At 41.1% G+C, this 25514-nt stretch overlaps 2 protein-coding genes across 10 annotated transcripts in view; one reads left to right on the top strand and one right to left on the bottom strand.

Moving 5' to 3' along the window:
• macrod1 (mono-ADP ribosylhydrolase 1) overlaps positions 1-25514 on the bottom strand; it is a 123591-nt gene that overhangs the window by 14457 nt on the left and 83620 nt on the right. For all 9 annotated transcript variants that reach the window (XR_015860682.1, XM_088386224.1, XM_088386268.1 and 6 more), the window contains exons 5-6: positions 25135-25251; positions 1821-1942 (exon numbers count right to left, since the gene is read on the bottom strand). Coding sequence is in view for 8 of the 9 variants with exons in the window: in XM_088386224.1 (XP_088242350.1) it covers positions 1821-1942; positions 25135-25251 (239 nt within the window). In the remaining variant the exon portion in view is untranslated. The remainder of the gene's footprint in view (positions 1-1820; positions 1943-25134; positions 25252-25514) is intronic.
• Positions 3418-5940, top strand: LOC148404581 (hemicentin-1-like). The gene has a single exon (XM_088392729.1). It carries the CDS (start codon positions 3825-3827, stop codon positions 5184-5186), a length of 1362 nt encoding a protein of 453 aa, XP_088248855.1. The 5' UTR covers positions 3418-3824; the 3' UTR covers positions 5187-5940.

Here is a 25514-nt window from a genome sequence, read left to right as displayed (position 1 = left end):
ACTGCGTCTTGTGTGGCTGCGTTCTCCTGGTTTGTCGTGTTTAGATGCAAACGACAGCTGTCAGAAATGTTTGTTTCGCTTGAAAGCTCATAATACTGTACATCACCGACACAGCTGGAGGAGTGTGATTAGCACGGCCTCGTTCAATTAGCTATGTTTACAAGCGGCCGAGCATGTGCACGCAGTTTCCTGTCAATCCCTTGTGACTCTGCAGGTTCATTTTATTTTACACAAGGAACATAGACTCGGTCTCCAACAAGAAAGATCCTGAAACATGCGAGTTAGTCACTGTAAATGTGTATTAGAAAGCAAAAATATATAGATAATAGGAAGACTTAATGTCTCTGTGTCACATCTCGTGCCTGTCATTTGATGTCACTGGAATGCTCATGGGAAGCGATATAATACAAAATATGGTTATAAATAATTTTGAACCAAAATGTGTCATCACCACAACTGCTTTTAGAACTTCATCAAAGAAGAAAACAGGCGAATACGTTGACTTTTCCGTAATCCACAAAAACTTTTAAATAATACTCTGCTTTTTAATGACCTAAGCAGGCCAGAAAAGCAGAAGCGACGTCACGACACTGACAAAGCCCTTCGTTCAATCAGATTACAGGGGGTCTGCAAGTTTACAGGTGACTGATGGTGAGAAATGAACTACTCTACTTGAGCATGTGTCTCTATTAGTTGCAATAAGTCATGCGTGCTGTTGTGTCGAAATTATGTCAAGATGGGTGTCACATCATCGTAACAATAATAATAATATAACAATAACATGCTATTGTGTCGAAATTGTTTCAAGATGGGTGTCACATCATCATAACACGAATAGTAATATAATAACTGTCACGATCGGATGGAACATGGAGCAGGGCGACCAAGTGCAGCTTGGACCAGGGTTTATTGAGGGAAAAGGGAAGTGGAACGAGGCATCGAGGGAAACAGACGAGAACTGGCAAACTAATAACATGACAGACTGACCGACAGGGATGGCAAACAGAAACAGACTCGAAACAGACAGGAACCACAAGGACAGCAAACGTGACGACGTCGACGATCCGACAGGGAGTGAGGGGCAGGCAGGACTTATATACATGACAGGTAACGAGAGGCAGGTGGGAATAATCACACTGATCATGGGCACACAGGAGCGGAGGGGCGAGCACACAGACACATGAACAGAACTATGACACGATCGGGGATGAGTCCTGACAATAACAATATCATAAGATGCAATATAGTAATATATTTACTAATATTTGTGAATTGTTCAGCCACAGGCGGATTTTTTTCTGAAACATTATACCTGTAATTTACAACGCAAGTTTGTATAGGTTAAACTTAAAAACTAATGAAAATATTGCAAAAACCTGGTGTGAAAACGAATAAAAGCAAGATATTTTTTAAATTAGTGTCAATAATTTCTCTCTGATTAAAATATGCTCTTAACAATTGTTTTTTTCCTGGTATTTTGACAATTTCTCATTTTATTTTGTATGATGCTGGAGTCTGTTTTCTTCATTTTCACATCAATGTTTTTCTTTGACCGTGACATCTCTTTCTGTCGCCAAGCCCCCCGTGTTGAGTGTTTCATAAAACCATCACAAAAGAGTCAGTCGTGCCCCGTTCCAGTTCCTCGCTCAGCATATCTCAGTTGGAGTGCATTGCGAGGAATCTGTTCAGATGCAATTTTTCAATTTGTTTTTTTTCTTATCTGCATTCTTTTACACTACTCCTTTTTCAACGCCTTTTCATTTTTTCACAACACCAATACTCACTCGCCCAGACAATCGACACAATTTCTTTCATCTCACCACGGAGCGTGCGTCGTTCTCTGTCGCCTTTCGCAGGCTGTTGATGTAGCATGACCTCAAAGCGTTCTTCTCCGCTTCCCCGACACCGCCTTGCGCTATCGGCCCCACCGTGTGGATCACATCTACACACATGTGAAGACCACATTTAAAATATAATGTAAAAAAACAAAACACAGGCACGATTACAGCAGTCAAAAAAGAGATAAAATAGAAAGTATATATATAATCCAACTATGGATCAATTTGACCCCGGGTAGTTTTGCATAAAACAATCCCTGCAAAATTAGGTTTTGTTTCATTAAGTGGCAACTCTGTCCTTATTGACCCAAACTGGGTTATTTTTTGAATAACCCCAAAAATTTTGTCAAATGAACAACCCATAAAAACAATATTTATATAATATATATATATAAAGAGAGACTGAACAAAATTACGTAGATAAAACAAATTTGTGTGGTTTAGCACAAAACAGTATATACTTTTCTTCCATGATATTTTGAAACTATAGCAAATTATTTTCCAGAGCCCCACTTTTTATGAACAATTGCTCAATATTGCACCATCGGTTCAAAAATATTCAAAGGAAAATCTAAGTTTTTGGGGAAGGCATTGTCCAATAATGCTAATATTTGGACAATAAGAATATACAAGTGTAGTGTAAGACTGACAGTGATATGTATTAAGGTTTACAATCAATATGGAATTCATCAAACATCTATTGCAGTGGTTCTTAACGTTGTTGGAGGTACTGAACCCCACTTGTTTCATATGCACCTTCACCGAACCCCTCGTTAGTGAAAAATTATTTTTTTTAAATTCAAGACATAGATGTTTTTTACTAATGCACAAAATGAACTGTGCATGAACATTACCTTGTTCAAAGAACAAAACCAACACAATGCATGAACTCGCAACAAATTACATACTGGCAAATCAGGAGCTACACGATAAAACAGGTTTGTTCGGACCTCCTCAGTGGGGGCTCTGTCGAACCCCTGAGACCGACTCACCGAACCCCTAGGGTCTGATCGAACCCAGGTTAAGAACCACTGATCTATTGATATGCACGTTGCACAATAAGTGTACATTGAAACTTCAGAAAAATCAAAGACAAAGTAAAGAACACATTTGTACATTCGAATGGCAGTCGGCACGGCTCTAGGATCCCCTTTAGCTGAGAAAATAATTTCTGAAATCGACGTGTTTAACATTTTAACCTCAATTCAACATTTTGTGTATTTTTTACTTAATGTTTTTTTTTTTTTAATTCAAATTAAGTTTGGTGTTTAGAAACAGCAAAATCATCCAAGATAAGACCAGGATGATAAATCTGTACACTCAACAAATTGGTAGCAAATTTTGTTTCAAAGTTGCTGCCCTCGTCATGCGCCAGATTGCAAATTGGCATTTACAAAACCAAGCAATGACACTTTGTGCTTTACAAGCTAGCACTTCCGCCACGGGAGCTGGAGCACTGCTTGAATTATTAAGCATTGTTTGAATTGACGAATGAAATGTTGTTGAACTGGAAAACACAATAAACATATTAAATCAGGCATCAACACGGGCAGTCAGCTAAAGACGCAGTTCACTTCCTTCCTGTTGGATGGGTGACTGTCTTAATTCTCCTAAGGGGAGTCATCATTTTTTGGGCCAAATAACACAAGCCAAGCCTATTTTTTCTCTGAGTGCTGCTGTCTAAACTCGATTTGGGAGCGTTTGAAACTCATTCCATGGTGACAGCAAGTTTGTGGCTTTGCTTGCGCTCTGTTATTACTTTTACTTTGATGACGCTTCCTTTGTCGCATCAGAGTGAGTGTGCACCATGAAGTAGCTCTTCGGCCACGTGTTAATTGTTTGAATTTTCGAGCGAACTGCTGCTGAAAGGGCGATCACTAAGTCAGGCATGGCCACGGACAACTAGAAAGTGCAGTGCCAGTTTGAGGTGGCAGCGTTTGGCTCATCAAAAATCAAGTCGGTTATTTTTTCCATTGGCAGAGGAACATGAAGCGTCAGGTTTTTTGGTGTCTATTTTTGTGGTCACGGCTTGGCTGCGTCGTCAACACGATCGTGGACGTGTATGTTGCTCTGGGGCAAACGCTGACTGTACGGCCTCAGCTTCAAGGCCCCATCCAGGTCTTAGAGTGGAAGCGGAACCGCAACCTTCTCGCCGAATCATACAAAGGGGGGGAAGTGATATTATACGACAACAGAGCCTCTTTGAACGTGAGCAACGGCGTGCTGGAGCTTGTGCGTGTGATGGCGACGGACGAGAGCACGTTGACGCTGTCCGTGAACAACATACAGCATGATGACATCTTCATTGTCAAGGTGATCAGACACGTACCCGAACCGGAAGTGCAGCCGAACCCTCTGCCGTGCTCCGAACAATTCGAGAGCTGCACGCTGCACTGCGGTGGGAACACGATCGGCGCGGAGCCGATCACATATTCATGGAAAACTGAACCCGTAAAGAAAATGACGGAAGGACGGAACCGAACCATTGACCGGACAAGCGACTCGATCAGAAGCTTCGTTTGTGTCATGCAGAATCCGTTGGGCCAGAAGGAGAGCCAAGCATTCGCCAATCCGTTCTACCGGGATCGATCCTTGCACGGCTTGGGACCCGGTGAGATTGTGGCCCTGTACGTCGCTCTGGGGCAAACGCTTACTGTACGGCCTCAGCTTCAAGGCCCCATCCAGAGCTTAGAGTGGAAGCGGAACCGCAACCTTCTCGCCAAATGGGACGGAACGGAAGTGACGGCATACGACAACCGGGTCTCTTTGGACGTGAGCAATGGCGTGCTAGAGCTTGTGCGCGCGGTGGCGACGGACGCGGGCATGTTTACGCTGTCCTTGAACAACATGCAGCAAGATGACATCTTCGTCGTCAAGGTGATCAGACACGTACCCGAACCGGAAGTGCAGCCGAACCCTCTGCTGTGCTCCGAGGAATTCGAGAGCTGCACGCTGTACTGCGGTGGAAACACTAGTGGTGCCGAGCCTATCACATATTCATGGAAAACCGAACCCGTAAAGCAAATGACGGGAGGACGGAACCGAAGCATCAACCGGACAAGCGACTCGATCAGAAGCTTCGTTTGTGTGATGCAGAACCCGTTGGGCCAGAAGGAGAGCCAAGCATTCGCCAATCCGTTCTACTGGGATCAATCCTCCCACGGCTTGGGACCTGGAAAGATCGTGGGCGTGATCGTGGCCGTGGCCGTGGCCGTGATCTTGGCTGCTCCGCTTCTGGTCTACCTGTTGTGGCGCAAGAAACAAAGCAACGCAGAGATCAGCGAGCCCAACGAATCTGCGCATGGAACTATCTTGGAAATGTCAAAACCAGTGCGCAGCGACAATTGACCGGTGAAGTTGCCAAGGCAACACAAGGACTGTTACTTGATCGGGACATCCAATTCAAGCGCAATCGTCACGGAGACGGATGTCAACCTCTCTGTTGACAGCTTTGACTTTTCTACTGGCATGAAGATCAAAGTCAAAAATTCAAAGTCTGCTTTATTGTCAATTTCTTCACATGCCAAGACACACAAAGATGAGACTCATACGACTTCAGTATGTTAGTTGTGACACACAGGAAGTCAAAATGTAATCAGCTATGCTATGTCTTCTTACATTTAGAGCTTCTGTTTGCCTGTGAAATAACACTTGATCTGCTTTGGTTTTGGGGGCTATGAAATGTTTCTATTAGTTAATCCGTATGTGACTTTCGTCATCCATGTGTCAAACATTTCCCCATCAAAATGAACCAATCAAATGAGTTCAGAGCTACCCTAAAGCCCTAAATTTGGATCTACACAACTGTTCTCTTTGTGTACTGTATTATCTGCACCATGAGGCGCACTTAAAAGCCCATAATTTTCTCCCAAAACGAAAGTGCGCCTTTTAATAAGGTGTGCCTTGTGTTTCTAGCAAATTTCAAAATCTGTAAAGTTATTTTGTGTGGCTTCTGTAATATACAGGCGTTATATGTAGACCCAATGAACCAATCAGAGGACATTACCTTTTACGTAGATCAGGGCAAAAAAAAAACAACGTTACGCAACACGTAGAGTATGTATTGTATGTATTAATAAATAAATACGATCGTTTGTGCAAATCTGTAAAGTTGTTTTGTGTGGCTTTCGCTACACACAGACGTAATATACAGACGTAATATGTAGACCTGATGAACCAATCAAAGAACATTACGTTTTACGTACTTACCCAAAATAGCGACCGGCTTCAGTTCTTTCACCTGTCCAACTAAATCTTCAACCCAATCTGCTGGATTAAAAGAATTAGCCTGATTTTGGGGAAAAAGTAACCCAATCTACTCAAACTCCACACATACCCAATGAGTGGGTAAGGAAACCATCAGAGCAATTTTTACCTTCTACATCATTTTCCATCATCTTGTCTTTCTATCCTCGGCTTTTGGCAAAATGTGAGCAGAATGAGGACGCAAATATTGCTATAATGAATAACTCTGTGGAAAACACAAGAGATTTTCAAAGGTTTGGTGTTAAACCTAGATAATTAATCTCCTCTGCTGTTGCGCTGCAGACAAAATGAAGACCGAGCTATCCCCACTCCCTCATGGGTCAGATTTATCTCTGGTTAATTAAGATGGACATTTACACAGGCCTCGCACACAAGTACACAGTTAACAAGCTGCGCACTCCACTCCGCTGACATTGTATAATCCAACAACCCCGAGGACCACCAAAGCCGGCCAGCAAACACACTTAAGACACTTAACATGCTGATCTCACGATCTTATCAGCAGCCGTTTGCATAAAAACATCAACCTTGTAATCCCATGTAGCTGCTATTATTACAGCCTTTTTTCCAAGAGACGCTTGTCAGTGAAATGACCCCCAAATTAAAGGTAGTCTCTTTGCCTTTTACATATTAAATACATCTCTACCGCAATGCTCTTAGGCGGCACTATTTTTTTCCCCCAAACAAAGCCATCAAACATTTCAATGAGCACGACTGAAAGTGACTGTAAAAGTGTTGTAGTCCTTTCACGTGGATTTTTTGCCTTCTGGCTTCCTGGCAGCAGTAGACTCTCCGCATGCTGCCATGCAGGCTCACTGCATGAACGAGCCATTTCTTGTGTTCTCATGTTCAACGCCTCACTGCCCCCACCAAGATGAGAAGCCTGCGCATGAAAGCGCGCGGCTAGAGAGCCGCTCTTACAGGAGAGCCGGCAGACGTGAAATGAAAGAAAGTTACGACGGTCCTTCATCAAAATGATGAAGAAGAGCAGCAGTCCCCGAGAAATCACTTAGCAAGACTACAAGCGGCCGCACACTGAGAACTGGAAATGATTCATTCAAAGACATTGCAGACTTGAATGTGGATATTACGGATTAATATTCCTAGAATGTGTCTGTCCCTTGTCCAATTTTCACTCTTGCTGACTGGCTTTGTGAGACACGCGATCCACAGGAATATATTTAAAAGGCTTGCTTGACATATAGCTGAAGGAGCGTGTGTTGAAAAAAAAGTTCCTCTTTATTAATTATGCAACTCCTACTTTTTGATGCACAATAAGACAATCAATAAGTGATGAAGGTTTTAATTTTAAAGAGGCCTCCATTCAGAGCACTGCAAACTTTTTAAGATTTTGGCAATTAGAAGATTATGTGCTCTGCGGAACAATAAAAGTGCTTCTCGTTTTTTATGGGACATTTTCGACCAACTCAGAGTAATAATAATCAAATATTGTCGCGAGCTGATGTGCATTGCTGCTAAGAACGCAGATAGCAATTGATATGAGGTCTGTGTTGCGAACTTAACCCCTTTTCACACTGCACTCGCTCAGTTGCGTGGCAGGGTGGCAAGCGTCCTCATATTTGGAAGTGCTGATGTAGCAGCTTAGCAGAAAGTAAGCACGGAGATTGTATGTACTTTGACAAGATGTATTTCATTGTTGCAAGAGAAAGCCCTCGCCATGCTCATTTGATGAAGGAGGAGCAGAAAAGGGAATGGTGCATCTTTTGCTAATGGCACAGCGGGAACTTGGAGGGTTTAATCTCGTTCGCGAGCTACAGTTCCACCGAGACGGTATCGAAGTCTATTTCTGGCAGAGCGCGGAGCAGTGTCTTAAAGATGGGAGTCCTTTAGCTTCTTCCTGAGGATTATTATGTAACAAGTGAAACATCAAAACTTTTACAGAAATTGATAAAACGGTGAATCAACATTTAATGTCATGAACCATTTAAACCGCTTCAAGAATCTTTTTGATTAAAAGCGTCACTCATGACACGCTCGACTTCTCTGCTGCATCCTCCTGGGCTAACACTGCCTGAAGTGCTATAATAGCATTTGGCTCGCGCTGTTGTCAGTTAGAAAAAAGGTGGAAGCCTTTTGTAGTTTCCACTCGCATTCGACTGTTTTCCGCACTATGGGGGTAACTCAACTTCAGACTCAACCAATTCTGTTATGCAGCCGTCTACCAGAATAGAGACAGTAAGATAGAAGATAGAGTTCTGTGAAAAAGGAAGAGGGAACAATAGAATCGTCCATGATTGATTAGGCATATCGATGTGTTTTCAAGTGTATGAATTAATGTTAAAACAATATTAATGGCTTTATTTCAAATTAAAAGAAAAACATATATCAGGTTTTGCGGTCACGTAGATTTTCTTTCTTCAAAAACCTAATAAAACAAAATTATATATATATATATATATATATATAGACACAATAGATCTGCTTAATTTCAGTGATTAATAATTGGAATTTTCTACTGTTTTATCCAGTGCCTCATAAAGAGGAATACAAGCACGTTGGCCCTTTATTGAAATCTTTTTTTAGCAATTGGTCTCGATGACATCAATTTCGGAGTCAATTTCAGTTTATTCAAAATGTCATCTTGTTCCATTATAACAACTGCTGCTCAGAAACTTATTTATTTTCATGTTATTTATCCTTCAACACAAAGTATAGACCAGACAGTGTCTCTGTTTATTTGTGTTATCAAAGGTTAATGTCTTTTTCCAAAGACTGATTCAAATCATAAACTATGATGATGGCTTGTAGACAATCACCGAACTCTGAAAATTCAAAGCGTCATTAATTGCAATTAGACATCAACCATGATGTGTTTTGGCTTACATTTAATTAGCGCTTAGCCTAAGACCCACTGATGAAACTTGTGCAAAATGAACCATATTAAATGTGCAGTTTTATGTACTGCATTTTCTGAAACAATTATTTGCTAATAAGAACAAGGGTGATGTGAGGAATTAAAAGTTATTGTAGGGTTGGACAGCTTTATGTGCAATAAATTGTGTTCCATTGAATATGATTGTTTTGGTCACACGATAGCAAATCGCTATTTAGTATTAAATACAAAATTACAGTTTATCAGTTCATCTTCATGGAAAATTAGGATAAGAAATTGACTGTCTCTACCAAAACAAATATAAATACTCATAGGATTAATCTTGTTAATGTTGGATGGCTGAATGGAAATGCGCAAAATTACATTTCCACTGTGTGAATCTGAAATGCAAATTAAAAAGGTGACAATGTCAGACCATTAGGGACATCTAATTGAGCTGCAATATACAAAGCATATGAAAACAAACATCCTTAAAACATGATAATGAACAGTTTTGAAAGCTATTAGCTGAACAATATGTTTGTGCGGGATAAATAGAAATTTAAAAATAAATAATAAATAAATAATAAATTTTAATCAGAGATGGCTTTATGTGTTCCTAAATGTATTTTTTACTGTACTTTTTTTCTTGCACATTAGGTTTTTGAGATACTCTTTTTTCTTTAGTTTGACCAATAAAACCTTGCGCAATGTGGATTTTACCATGTGCTGTGATTTATAGCTAAGATGTTTAAAAAAGGTTGCCTGTTGCAGAACCTAACCTGTAATTCATAAATATTCCTAAATAAATTGCTATTAAATTATCATTATTATTAATATACTATTATTATATTCACAAACAGTGCCAAAATATCATCAAGAAGTTAACTTACATCCCTGACTATAAAAATGAAGCAAAGATTTGTTGAGCAGTGTCTTTTTTTAAATGAACAGTCTTTTGCAATCACCATGTTTTATAGCATGATTGAAAAGAGCATTGGTTTGACCAGTATGTACAGTATTAGTTTATGTGTAAAAAAAAAAAAAATGGTGAGAGCTTTCAGACTGGATGAATCATTATGGTGATTCATTAGATGCAGTTTACTTATAATTGAAATCTGGGACAACTTGTCAAGGAGCAGGTGTCGGTTAAACACAAACAGTGTCTGCTTAATCACCGTCATCGTGCAGGAGTAACAATAAAGGAAAATGGACTCTCCGATGACCTAAGTCGTGCATACAGCTCTCAGGGTGTTTATTGTACGCATCGTAAATGTGAGTGCGAGCTTTCACTGACTGCTGCAGTGCAGTCGAGGGTTATATCCCAACATGCAATAGGTGAAAACTGCTATAGTGAGTGTTTTTACCACAAAACAGTAAAAAAATGTATAGCACTTTTTGTAGGGCCGTGTGTTTAGCACAAGAGACAAAAGACGGGGCCTACTGCGATGCTATGTAACGTGGATGAATCTGCATGCGACTGCTTGAGACAAAGTTGATGAAGAACTGCTTTGGTAAAATGGCAGGCTGAATTTGGCCCCCGGACTTAAGTTTGACATAAGAGGGCTTGTTGTGTTTACGTGTGTTTCAACATCTCATCTTGTCAATCATCTCCACGTCATCTGCTGAATATCACTGTTTCAAACTGTTACAAGCGATGTGTGCACTTTACAGGAATCCTAATCTACAATTGCCGCGTAAACGTTTCCACTCGGCTAAACCAATCATCATCATCTTTATTTCCTCCGTGTCATCTATTCTCCGCACTCATCCTACCGCCCGTCTTAACTCATCCGTCTGCTCCTTCTACTTCTCTTCGTCTTTCGGTGTCACTCGCTGCGTCCTTTGTCATCGCCCTCCCTCCTTGGCAGTTATCTCATTCTGTCGCCCCATCTCTCTTCTTGCCCCCATTACCCTCTTCTCTATTCTCTCTCTTGTGCTCTACCTTTACTCGTCCCTCCGTTTTACACGCACGCACGCACACACACACAAACACACACACACACACACACACACACATCTCCCTCTCCTACCCACTTCTTTCCCCCCTCAATCTTTTTCTCTGTCTCTCTGCCTTTCTCTCTGTCTCTCTCTCCCTCCCTTTCGCTCTCTCTCTCTTTCCGTCACCTGAGCTCTCGACACATCTGTCAGGAGTGGGCCTTATTTACCGCCTCTCTTTGCTCCTGTTTACATTATCGATCGGCAGGGTTGCTTTAGTTCTGCCATACATCAACAGCCCCCCCACCTGCCACTGCCGTCATCCCCCACCCAGCCCCCACCACCCTCTTCTGGGGTTGCGGGGTGGATTGGAAGACAGGATGGTGGAAATATTTTGTGTAAATGTGAGGAGCAATATGCTGTACTTGATGTTTGCTCAGGATGACGGCCATGCTGCTCATGCTGATTTGAACATAACGGCAGTCAACATTTTATCTGTGCTGGATCACTCTGCTGTGACTCGCGGTTGTTGGTGCACACATGTCGCATGCTGCCTGCCGACTGGTGCATTTCCAATGGGCTGTTTGCCCGCGGCAACAATCGATGTGCAACCTCGTTTAAGGGACATATTCAGGGGATTCAGGGATTAAATGCATTCTGTTCTTGGAAAATGTCTGACCTTCAGTATCTTTCGTAGAAAAAAATAGAGAAAAATACTCATCATCAAACTTTTAGTTTTTCAAGTTACGAGCAAAGTTTGGGATTTTTCCTTCTAGTTAATACTTTTCCCTTTTTTTAAATTTGGTTCGTTTCTAAAGTGAGTTAGGTATTTTTGAATGCTTCATTGCATTTTGTATTTGTTTCTTAGTAAATTTAGTTTGCTTGTAATGGCGTTGGCCTTACGTTCCTTGAGATAATTTACGTCTTGTATTTTCACCTGCTCCACTATACATAGATACACATTAGGGTTGTGAAAATAATTTTCCAGCCTTCAAATTGAAATAACAGCATGGCCAAACCAATTGACTGCAGCGCCTGCCATTTAAAGCACACATCAACAGACGGGTTTTATATATTGCTGCAAATAAATGGGATTTTTTTTTTTTTTTTTTAGGAGGTGGGGGGGGGCTGAAATGATTACATTGCATTTCAATTCATTTCAATGTGAAAATGTTTTCCACTTCTGATGTGGAGTGTCAAAAAAGACCAAGCAAAAAGCCAAATACTTTTTAAATCGAGGTGAAAATTTAGGTGCTTACACAAGCATATATTACCTGAAAAAGTTGGTCAAATTCCGAATTATACAACCTCAGTTACCTCATTTGAGGGTGGGAGGAGTGACTCAAGCTCTAAGCAGGCCAAAGTTATTTTCATGTTTAAAATGGGAGGCAAAGCACTTCTGAGATTTGATTGTTGTTGAATTAAATGCAATGTTCCCAGCGACTACTTGATTATTGCACTCTTCACCTTTCTCTCTGTCTTTGCTTACAGATTCCTGTGAGATGAAAATTGTCTTAAGCGAATTAAGAAAATAAATTTTAGCGGTGTTGGTCGACAGTGCACTGATAACTAACTGAACAGCTGTTATGCGCATTATCTGACATATTTAATTTGTGATACCAGCTGCTCTTTTTTCAGATTCCTGTTTAGAAAGAAAAACAACTTCTATCACCATGCCAAAAATGAAAAAAATTACACAAATAGCATCATGTTACACTGACAACCACACTAAAATAAAACTTCAAAATCTTAGAAGGATAAACAAAACCAGAAGCAGTGGGAAAATTAAATTAGATGAGTGTGATTATCACTAGCAAGGTTAAACACATTTTTCTCAGTAGGGTGTCACAACAACTGTTACTAATTATTATCGTGACAATATGAAACAGAACTTGAAATATTGATATGTAATTTATTCATCATGTGCCTGTTGTATATAACGAAACAATGTGTTCTTTGTTCAGAACTTGTTCACACAGTCTGGAACATTATTTCAGAATATTTACAATTAATAATGTTGCCAACAGACATGCATATATGTGTTGGGTAAAAGAAACAACCATTCACAATATCATCCACGGCATTTTCCTATTAGGAGCTGGTGCCTATCTCAGCCGGATTTAGATGAGAGGTGGGGTACACCCGGGCTGGTTGCCTTCAGAACTCAAATTTCACACCTATAGAAGATGTTTGAGAAGTACAAGATACTAAAACTACCAAGAAATGACCACTATAGCCGAGATTAAAAGCAGTACTAATTGTATTACGAAGGAGCAACTTACCCCCTACTTCAACGTTAGTACACAACAAAACTGCTTAAATTTGCAACCAGTTTCAGGTTTTCAACTGGTCGTGTTTTGTTTCAAAACCCACCCAAGTCCACCTCTGACTGTCTTACAATGAAATCAGACTCAACCTCAGTCAAGTCAGCACTTATGCGATTGTCTCGCACCCTTGCATCATGTAAACTGGTATGAATGAAAAAGAAATTAATTACATTGCACATGACTGAAAAAAGTAACACAGTATAGGCCAACAAGGTTGGTTGCCATAGAGAGTGGAGTGAAGCCAATCCCCTCTCCCAGGTGGGCGTCACACTGGCATCAGATTTAAGAGAGCTTGACTAGGTGGCATCCGGTGACACCCATCCTTTGTCTGCCATTGAGGCTGTGTTTTTTGTCATCGTCCTTTTGGCTGTGTCCACCCTCCACCTCCTACCCGTCCGTCCGTCCCTCCCTCCCTCCATCCCCTGTGGCCTCAACGCATTCTTACCTGTGAGGCCACGCGTAGCCGCTTCTGTTTTTCACACTCAACGACCGTCAATCCTTTCTCCCTTGCCCCCCTTTCAATCTCCCTCTGTTGCTGCCGACTCTCATCACATAGCTCCATCTGGCCCTCGCCTTTCTTCATCTGCCTCTAAATCAGGAGGCAGGAAAAAGGCGAGCTGGCCTTTTGTGCGCGCCGCCTCAGTTTGTGCTCAGCGGAGCGTAGACAGCTCTTAAATTCAGAAAAAAAGAGTAAGGCTCAAGTCTTGTTTGGGCCCTTCAGCTCCATCTATCTCTTTTTACCTTTGTCAAAAAATGAGAATGAGGGAGGGGAACAGATGGAAAGGACATGAATAGAAACGTAGACAGTATTCTTTAGCCTCCGTCAAACATGCTTTCCGGCTTTCCTCGTTCTTGGTTTCTTTTTTCCCAGACAAGTAACAGTAACGGAATACGGACGTTAATTCACACAACAACAATAAAAAAAGATGTGCATGTTTCGTTCGGTCTACTAAATACACATTGAACTGAAACTGTCCGACCAATAACTTCATACATACTACGTATGTGTGCGTGTGTGTGTGTCTGAGTGTGAGTGTGTGTGTGTGTGCGTGTGCATGCGTGTATATATATGTGTGTGTGTGTGTGTGTATATATATATATATATATATATATATATATATATATATATATATATATTGTTCTTCGTGCAGGTGAATGAATCCATGAATTAACACCAGACCTGCTGCTGTGATCATCATCACAGTCCTCCTCCTCATCGAGGATTGTGAAGGATTTTAACACCTCCACATGTCGCAAAGCTGACACCATGGCAGGAAGAAGCCGAGGAAAGTTGTCAGTGGTGTCAAAGTCAGAAAAAATGTAACAAAGGTAACAGCAAAACAGTCTTTAGCCCAGAGCACTGACAAGGCTTTTGTCACCACTAAAGCAACACGACTGTCGAAGATGATGGTGACGATGGGAACACGGGGCGGGGAGAAGGTGAGAAGGATTAGCTGATCTGGTGGGGTGGAAGTGAGAAGAATGGAGTTAAAGAGAAAGGAGAGGAGGAGCAGGACTAGACTACGTACATAAGTGTGAGGAGTTGGGAGAGAGCAAAAAAGTGAAAAGTGAGGATGAGGTGTTTGGCTTGTTGGTGTCACGAGGCAGAAACGCGGATTCGTCAAAGGAAAGAGAAAAGAGAGCTTGTCAGGGTGACAGTGGAGGCAGTGAGAAGAAAGAGGAGGAGGGGGAGAGAGCTTTTTAATTAGCGGTAATTGGCCACTGAGGGAGCAGAACGGAAGAGTCGGAGAGAGGGGGGAGAAAAGACAACAAGGAAGTTTTTGACAGAGTGATATCTTTCTCCCTTTGTAGCTCTCTCTTTCCATCAACACTTCATCTTTCTGGGCCTATATCCATCTCCAACTGCGTTCTTACCCACATGGATAATGTCACTCCCTTCCTAAATATAAAATATTTATTATGAGTAGTATTTGTCGAGGAAGGCAGATCCAACCTAATGAAAAATATAACTATTTTATTTTCAAGCAACTTCTATGAAACATTAATACAGGTCCTCCAATGCAGGAGTTTCAACTTAGTATTTCCACCGCAGGACATCTCATAGTTAGGTTTTCCTTCAAAGAGCATCTACATATGACTGCGAAAATCATTTGAATCTATCGTCATTAAAATGGTGGCACAGTGCACGTAAGACACCGCACATCAATTTTTGCATCATAGTTGCAGTTCCATGAGAACATTTCAGTTAACCGTTATTTAAACATTTTATTTGGTACGTCCAGCAAGCGTGATTATATCGTAAATTGTAAAAGTAAATTGTCTTGTAAAAAATGTTCACTCCCTCATCGTTGTATTGAACGGTGAAATGGAAATAAATCCAAAGTAGGGAGTTTTGAATGAAGCTGGGCCTCATTCAAATATTTGTCTCTAAAATCCTTGACTCGCGCTAGTGGTTTTATTGTGTCTGTGAGCTGAACTTTGACGCAACTGTAAGTGGGAGAAACGTCATCTTGTGGGCCAACGGTTTTAGTGAGTACCTGAAGGAATGAGGTCGAAATACAAAAAGTCCTGCCTCGCTACAAAAACAGATATGCTCAAACCTCATTGAATAAAGTACATAAGCAGACAAGTATATTCACATATTAAATAAATAAAAGAAACATTTGAAGCATATAATTATACCTACACACCAAATCAATAAAGAAGACATAACTAGACATTTTTGATAAGTGGTGATGAGAAAGGTTTTTATAACTTTATGATCTGATATATATATTTCTGAGGACTTTGAAATAACAAATGACTTTTGATATATTGCCTAAATACCTTAATGACCCTTAAGGAACTGTGGAATGCATGCCTGATGTTTTTTCTCTGAATCATGGACATGGCCGCAGTCGTCTTGACCGTTCAGTACTTGATTGTATCTTATGTTTTGACTAATGCTAGACGCCAGTTTTTGATTACTACTGAACGTTCTGCACAGAGGGAAATATCTTGACCTAACAAAGAAAAAGATACGGTTGAATGCGGTACGACAGTGTATGTCCGAGATTGGAGGAGAATGTTCACAGGAAGGTCACGTGGAGATAAAACCAGCTGGTGCCAGAAGGAGCCACCCGAGAACTCGGCCAAAGATGATCGCCAAGGCCGAGATACGGGATGGAAGACAACAACCCCCTCCACACACACACACCAACAGCCCCCACCAACACACCGAATCGCCCATAACCAGCACCACTCGCATGGAAGCAGACTCTCCTTCGAACTTGCCCCACCCCGAAGACTCATCGCCCATCAATCCCGGCCCACAATGTGCTACTGAATATAAAACTGATCTAACAACCTTAGACTTTGCCCTTTTCTGAATGGAGACTTTCCGCTCTTGAAGGGCCCAGCGCTGTATTGCACTTTCCTGAAAACAGAGCTTTTTGAACAAGAATTGTGATTGAACTCAACCAAGCTGTCTAAGTCTAATTTCTGCTTCAGTGTCTTTGCATTTTCCTAAATCTGAAGAAATCAAACGAGCACGCAGTGAGTAAATTGAATAACAGGTGATTGGCAAAGGCTTTTGCCGTGAGGCGCAGATAACGCGCTCCCTAAATTGTGGACAAAATCCAACATACCTTCTCATCCCTAATAACAACCTCATTGCATTTTGACATATATTGGACACAAGTTCAAAACTGCCCCTACATTTTAATGCACTATTATTGTTCAGTTTATGTTCTGAAAAGATTTGGTGAAAATATGTGCAATACATAATTTTTATCCATTACAGAGCAGTGATTCACTTTAGCCATCCATTTTCTATAGTGCTCGTACTCGCAGGTGAGATGCCTAGTCTGGGCTAGAGCTGGGTAAATTCTGTTTATGTCACCTGCCAATCATACACGCCAATAAAACACGAAAAACTGAAACAAATTATGATCATATTATATATAAGAAGGTAATGATGTGTACAAACAAAATGACAGACCCCTATTCACTATTCATTTTCATAGAAGCTGTTAATCAGTTTTATACTTTGCTTTATTGTTCTTAGCTTCCGTATCGTTAGATTGTTTTCCATCCAATATTGTTGTTCTAAATGCGATTCAAAAATAAATTTGGAAACTCCTCACAACATCGATTCAACCGCAGATAATCCAACTGAGGAGCAGACATACTCCCCGCGAATCCACAGTGTTGCCCGTGATTCAAGTCGTAATCATCTCATTATCATCCTTTTGTAGTCAGTTGGTGCCTTAGTTTGCCATTCAAACAGCCAAGTGGGCGGATGGGGCATATGCTAATTTTTTATTGGCCTACGGCTATATGGCTATGATTGATTATAATTGGCTTACAAATTCTGCCTAACAACGGACTGCTTCCCAGACCAGGAAAAAGAGTCCGAGCCATTCTGTTGATCTATGTTGCTCCATAGACAAGATAGTTACAATTTTATTGTCGCAGTGAAATTTTAGAATACTTTATAAAACCCAAACATTTTTGATTTCCTGTGTGATTCATACGTAACATTCCCATTGCAAGAGAAATTGGAAATGTGTGTAAGTACAGCCAAGTGGTGTATGGTGTGGGGATGTTTGGGACAACAGTAATGGAAATGCGTCACACCCACGAAACAGTAATGAACAGTCATTACTGTTTTGTGGGTGGTGTGCACACATGAAAGGGGTGGGGCAGCCAGCGGGCGGGAAGTGGGCTTTTTGAACCGGGCGTTTCACTTTCGGGTTAGAAATATAGCCACTGAAATAAATCATATTTCAGAAGAAATTAGATCACCATTGTGCTAAAGGTAATATATTTAACCGTGGGAATTATAAAACAGTATAATATCTCACCTTTCAAATATATTGAGACATGACATGAATTGGAGAGCTATAGGAGGAAATGCTACTGTGCATTTACAGTACGGACAACTTATCTAAAGTATGGAAAATAAGGAGGAGAAACTCATTGCATCAATTTTCAAGAACTGAGCCATACCGTCTCATACTGAATCGAAACATTGTAGCGTTGTATCGCACCTCGTGTGTCGAGATATGTATCGAATCATCTTTTATTGGAGAGTTGCACTCCCCAAATGTCGATATGCGATATAAGCAGACTATAGGTGTGAGCGTGAGAAAAGCTGACACAATTTAAGGAGAGAATGATGATTGCCACATTAAAAAGCTATACTGATGTTTCTTATTGGATATCAAAAGCCCTTTCTCGAGTTTGTCCTTCACAGTCTATTAAAAGCTTTACATTGGCCCCCAGCCTGTAGAACAGATTTTCAACTTCTTCTATTGGTCTATGAGTCACCGAATGGATTGGGTCCTGAATGCAGTAAAGAAATGCCGATTGAAGACAGAGCAGGTAAGGCTCTGAGGTTATTTCCCCATACCTTTGTTCAAGGAACTGTGATAATGTTTAAAACAACTTCACAGTACAGTCTTTTAGTAAATTTAGGAAACTTTCTTTTCTTTACTTTTAGGTGTTTTAAATGTTTTTAAAGTCTTCTGGTAATTTGTTTAAATGTTGTCAATGTACAGTCTTGTAATTATTTGGGTGAACTACTTTTTCTTCTCTGCTTTGCTTTGTAAACTGTTGTGTTCGTGAATGCTTTTGGGTGTTTTGTCTTTGCTTATTTGAAGCATACTGAGTTGCCTGGTGCTTATTGATTTACAGTTTAAGGTGTACATAGTTCAAAGTCAGTGTTCTACTTGACATGTTTGGTTTCACAAAATGATTTCTTCGCTTTTTGGTCAGAAACAGGTGTTTTGCTGATACCAATCCATGTGCTATTGCTGATTACAAGAACAAAAAAAAAGCTTGCAATAAAAACTTTTCTGGCCAAAGTCAGTCTACTCATTCTTTTGGTAGGTGCTTGATAATTACTTGAAAGAAAAGTCAACATAGTCTGAAACGGCTGACAATATGGGCAACTCTGCTTCAAAAACAGCTGCCAGTGAATGAGTATTTGAGTATAAGTATACTATAAATAACATTTTCTTATTATTCCATTCAAATGTCAGCCTGCCACTAGCCCCTTCATTTTATCAATGTGCGGCCTAGAAGGAATCTATGGAAACATTGTGATAACTATTTATTCATAACTTCAGAGCAAGCTCAAATGTCAGGAATACATAAAAAAATATATAAATGGTGAAGCCTTGGCGGTTTGATTATGATCTGACCTCATGCTAACAAGTCTTCCCCACGCTGTTGCTTTTAGCTGGCCTTTGACTCCTTCCACTGCCTCCCCCGTGTGTGGTGATGTTCTGCATTGGTAAGTAGCAGGGGGAGCAAGGGCCGGCTGGGGAACAGGTTTGCGTTATCGGTACACAAGTGGGCTCTCGGGCGTCAGGATCGTCGGGACAACACTTAGGGCTCACTCTCCCTTGTCAGGCAACAAGAAACAGGCGCAAAAACACAGTCAGCTTGTTCCAAACATAAACAAATCCACATGTGCGGCAGCCCCAAAGCTAACAGCTGTTGATTTATTGCTGCTAAGTTTCTCTTAAATGTTAATGAACTTTAGCAAAACCGCCTTGCTGTTTTCCAGATGTCATTTGTCAACATGTCTAAATTGCATGTGACTCTTGCTAAACAGCAGCCATGGTGGGCCGTGCACTCTCTGCGCTGTTGCTAGGTTACGGTGCAGAGATACCGCCGGTTTAAGTGGCAGCAGGCTCGTCTGGGGGCTCTCCGCAGGGATGGCTGACATCGGGTTCATATGAGCATTTGGCAAATTCGCTGGTATCGAGCGTTTGAAATCACATCTGGTGGCCAGATCAAAGCCGGTCCGTTTTTCAGGCACGGCTCCTTTCCTGTTGAGTTGCATTTAAATTTCAAGTGCTAGGAAAGCTTAGTTTGCCCTTCTTTATTTGTGCTTGCATAGCAACTCCAGAAAGCGTCTGATGTCTTGGTAGACACACCCATGGGATTGAGTCGCTTGGTGTGAAGCCGTTCTCTGATTGCTATACACAACTTGTGAACTTCCCCAACTGTCTGCTTATTTGCATTTGTGTTATGAGTCTTAATCTATACCTTCAACACCTGTAGCCCAACGAGGAGTGGCTGTCTTCTTGCTGCCCAGCCCAATGTCACTCTCTTTTACACAGGGTGCAGTAGTACTTTGCCATTCCTCATAATATAAAACCCATTTAAACAGTTACATCCAGTTTCATACTGTGATTGTTCTGACGCATTCTATCTACCTGTATCTTCCAATAAACACCCATTATAGTATCAATAGAGTACACCCTAAATCTCGATTTTACACAAACTTTGGGGTCCAGAATTTAGAAATCGCGTTAACCCCGAAAGCACGTTGAATAGAAAGTCTTTTTTTTTTTTTTTTTTTTAGAAAGGTATGTTTTTAGACAGCCAAAGGGCTCCTTTGTTCCATTAGGCATCCTTGTTGGGCAGCCGAAGGGGTCGGTTTGCCTTCCGTCACCCACACACATCAAAGTCAGTTGTCATTTTATTAAAAGAGAAGTAATACGCAGATGACAATATCAGGTGGATAGAGTACCGTAACTTTCGGACGATAAGTCGCTCCGGAGTATAAGTCGCACCAGCCATAAAATGCACAATACAGTGAAAAAAAACATATATAAGTCGCACCGGAGTATAAGTTGCACTTTTGGGGCAAATTTATGTGTCAAAATCCAACACCAAGAACAGACATGAACCAGCAACAACAGGCTAAACGATACGGTATGCTAACGTGACATATACACAAACGAGGAGCTGAGAACGGGCCTGAGTAACATTCAGAGTTATTCAAATAAGTATTACATAGTAAATAACACATTTATCAAACCATCTGTGTCACTCCAAATTATGAAACCCATTGATCGTCCTTTATGTAAAGAATGCCGCGTATGCGCCACATATGCGCCGCTGACGTCGGACTCGTAAGTTGCATTTCTAATTATTCCACAGACCCATGTAACGATATATAAAGTATATTTCAAATAACTATCATATAACAACAATATTATCAAACCATCTGTGTCACTCCTAATCATTAAATCCATCGATCTAATTCTTCATCCTTTATGTCAACAACGCCGCGCGCGCGCCGCACAGATCTAGTATATAACTATATTGTAGAGTTAAAGTACCAGGAAAGACGTGGGTTTGGTAAACAGGTCTTTATTTAACAAAACAAGAGTTCAACGAGCCAACAACTACTGAACTGTAACGATAAAAACATATACAAGTTGCTACACAAAATAAAATATATCAAATAACTATAACATAAATACGTTTTTCAAACCTTGTGTCACTCCAAACCATTAAATCCTTCAAATGTGGGGCCCTTCGTCATCTTTGTCATCCCGTGATAGAATCCTTTGTCCTTATGTAAACAACCGCCGCGCTGATGACGTCACTTGCAGGTCAAATGACAGTAATCCCTTGCTACATCGCGGTTCGTTTATCGCGGTTTCACTACATTGCGGATTTTTGAATTTTCAAAATTTGCGAAAAAATTCACATATAAGTCGCTCCTGAGTATAAGTCGCCCCCCCACCCAAATTATGAAAAAGAAACGCGACTTATAGTCCGAAAATTACGGTAAGTCATTTTGATGCTATGAAGATTTCTTAGATGAAAGAGAGGAGATTAAAGCATCCATTTATTCTACTGTGTCCGGCCACACTCTTTGACTTGTGACTGTGTGGATGAGATGCTTCCGCGAACATCCCCCTTTCCGAATCAAAAGCGATCCTAGATATCCATAACACTAATAAAGCAGTCATAAAGACCAACCAGCCCGACTACCTCTTATCAAACGCCTTTGAATTGGTCACGGAAATTCATTGAATTACTCGTGTCAAGGTTTACGCGCTAGTCATTTAGCTTTGTACGGTCCTTATATCATTCATATAAAATACGACTTGAAAATGTATTTATGACAAAAAAAATGGGTAATTGAGTAAAATCGAGATTGAGGTGTATATGGTACATAGGGTAATGGAGTCTAAATGTATCAAAACTGTTCTAGCATAAAAGGTATTCAGATCCTTCATTTGGCACGATCATAAAAAATAATAAAATCCAGAGTACTGTTAGTGAGCATGTCTGCCTTACTGGGTTTCCGCTCAGGTCCGGACTGTTTTTTTTTTTCTCTCTTTCTCAGTTTGCATGCTCTCCCTGTGCTGGCGATGATGTTCTCCAGGTAATTCAGCTTCCTCCGGCATTCCGAAACCATGCGTGTTAGGTTAATTGAACAGTCTGAAGTCTCCATAGATGTGGATTTCAATTTGAGGTGTCACCTGCCTCTTGCCCTATCGTCAGCTGGGAAAGGCTCCAGCTCATCCAAAAACTTAATGAGGACAAGTGCAATGTAAAATAGATGGATGGCTACCTGAAACAATATTTCTTCGGGTTTCAAATGTTCACATACAATAAAAAGCTGCAAATGCTTGGGGAAACATTGTACATTACTCATGCAGCTAACCAGGTCTTGTAGGAAACAGGGTTAGAATAATATGGGAGTTTTCATTAGTTTTTAATTTTTACAAAAAAGACCTTCATTTTAGTAACTTTAAGTATTAGTTTTACCCAAAGGCTCATGCATGAAATGAAATAACAAAGGTAAAAACAATAGGCGTATTACCTATAGATATTCTTAATTTTTGTGGATTTTATAAGTGTTAAATTTATTTCAGATATCTTTTTGAAAGCACTCTCTTTTTTTCGTATCAGTTTTTTTTAAATTAAGTTTTGCGAAAACTGTTTGAAATGACAAGGAGAGGCTATATTCTGCCACTGCCATTTACTTGTGCATGCTTATTTTTCACACATTGCACGAATTTCAACTTTTTGAATGTCAACTTTGACACAGTTTGCATTTTCACCATCCAAAACACTTGCATACAAATGTCCCAAAGCAGCAGGATATACTTATTTATTTTAAACATTTCTAGTTAAAAGCGGCACTGTGTAAAAGCTGATTTCCACAGCACTATTTAGGCTCCAAGTCTTCTTGCTGCCTATTTTGTCAACTCTACTTTGCTTTACCTCCATTGTTGCTGTCTACCTCCTCTTTTCTTCCCACTGAGAGGTGATCAAGACCCGTTGTGAGTATTTAAGCACTGAGGCAGACACTTTGGGCTCCATATTTTGTCAGGGGAAGAGAGGGAGGGCGGGGGGCTTCGGGACCACCGACTGGGTGAAACTACACACACAAGCAAACAGGCACGTCACACATGTACTCATAAAGCTTGTCCGTCAACAGGCTGTCAGCAGGTGAGACAGCGAGTAGGCTTGACATGCACCTGAACTACACAGGAACAAGCTTGCGACAAGCAGTGCAGCATCCAATCAGGCAGGCGCGCACACACACACGCACACACGCACACACACACACACACACACACACACACACACACACACACACACGCACGCACGCATGCACAACCATAGAAGCCAACAACCATCAAAGAGGAGCAGACAATGTGAGCCCATCTCCTCCCAGTTCTTCAAAGCGTCCTCTCATCCATTCTCCTCAACAGACTGTATTTACTCACGCATACATAAACATGGAGGCAAGTAGCTCAAACAACAGCTAAGGACATATCTTTCCAAATAAAATCATGGTAAAATCCCTAAAATGAATTCATATGTGGCCAAGTATCAGAGATTAGTTTTTAAATATATTATACGTGTTTGATTGTAATTACTGAAAACCTGAAAAGACTGTTAAGATGTTCTGCACAATTTCCTGAGCACCTCCGTTTGCATCAGTGGTTACTTGGGGCAGTTGTGATGGGCATTTAGCTCAATAGGCAAAGGTAAGGCGTGTCTAGGTACATTACATTGCACATTTCATCCATGGGTATGGGAAGAAGAGCATCGTGAGCAACCTAGATTTATAATCACGTAAACTTAGGACTGACTTCAGATAACTGCACGCACCCCCAAAAATACCGGCTGCCTCCCGATAGCCTGCTTACATGGCCGCTTTAGAGCGCCTCGTTGTCAGCTGTGAGTGCAGGGGGAGGGGGCTAGGGGAATAAGTCTAAAGTTTGACTTGACTGTGTGAGGGCCAAGGCTTGGAACTGGCATGGCTGCTTTTGAACGCCTCATTGCATATCCTAGCCACCAGAGGCTTTAAGCCAAACCTGGACCTCGAGAGTTGCTGTCCTGCATATTTTAGATGTCTCCCTCCTTCTACACACCTGATTGAAATGATAGGGATCGTTATCAGGCTTCTTCAGATAGCTCATGAGCTAAATATAGCTATATAGCAGCTAAATATAGCCAGATATATGGCTAAATATATAGCTGGATAAATGTTTAGTGAAAATAGCGATACGATTCTGCATGATTTTCAACAATGTCCTGAGGTCATGTCACAAAAAAGAATGTTGAATGGTACTTACCTGTACAGTCATTTCAAGGTTTAATGAGAGATTCAGCATCACACCAAACTGTAGCTTTCCACTCAATATGGGAATGTGGGACAGAGCTGCTTCTTATAGATTTTTTTTTAGCTTCTGAGAACAGTCACTTTATGTGTTCTTCTTGAGTTCTTCAAGGGACGTTTCAAACTCTGTCCTGTTTGTGTCTACTGGATATGAAGCACGAAGGCTCTCCACATGTTTGCACACAAGCAATTATCAACCTGAAACAATGACTAAAGGTTTTCTGTCAGTCTAAATGTTCATATTAAAGTGCCACTTAATAATGGATTGCTTTAAGTGGAAAAGTGCAGGTGACACTTAGAGATTCTGGATGCTGATGTTGATATTTAAGCAGCTGCATGATTGATGTGACAAGGAAACCGCTCCGCTTCCATATTTCTATTTTATTCATAAAGCTGTGTGACCTTTACTTATCTCTGGAATTTCCAGCGCATGAAAACGTCCCGGCATGCCTGTCGCACTTGGCGACATATTCCCACCAGGATGAGCACGCTTCGCAGCTTTCGCTGAACAGTTGGCTGTTACACACATTTTGTACTCACACTTGGCAGGGAGACCGTAGCCGCCGGTGACCTTTGCTTGTCCGGTCTGGCAGCCGTGGAGGGAGGCGCACTCTTTCTTCAAGAGGGGCCCCGCAGCACGGTGGATGGCTCCGTCCACTAGAAGGGAGAGACGAGGGGATTCAGAGAACTGGCCTACTTGCGGGAATCACCTGCAGCTAGTCAAGTGTTTCAAGTCCAGCTGAGACTTTTACTCAACTGAAGCAAGTGTCAGCAGGTTTCGCGCTGCAAGGCTTGGGATAATGTCAAATTTAGCGCCTTTTGTAGGCGATAACCTTCACCCTTAATCCCCCTCTCTTTGCTTTTCAAGAGTAGAAGCATCTGGATCACTTGATGTCAGTCTGCTTAATGGATTTAGGGGC

This window comes from Syngnathus floridae, chromosome 1 (assembly GCF_059516105.1).
Source record: "Syngnathus floridae isolate MCC-2025c chromosome 1, RoL_Sflo_1.0, whole genome shotgun sequence".
NCBI lineage: Eukaryota > Metazoa > Chordata > Actinopteri > Syngnathiformes > Syngnathidae > Syngnathus > Syngnathus floridae.
The sequence above is the reverse complement of the archived record's forward strand: the minus strand, read 5'-3'. Positions and strand labels throughout refer to the sequence as shown.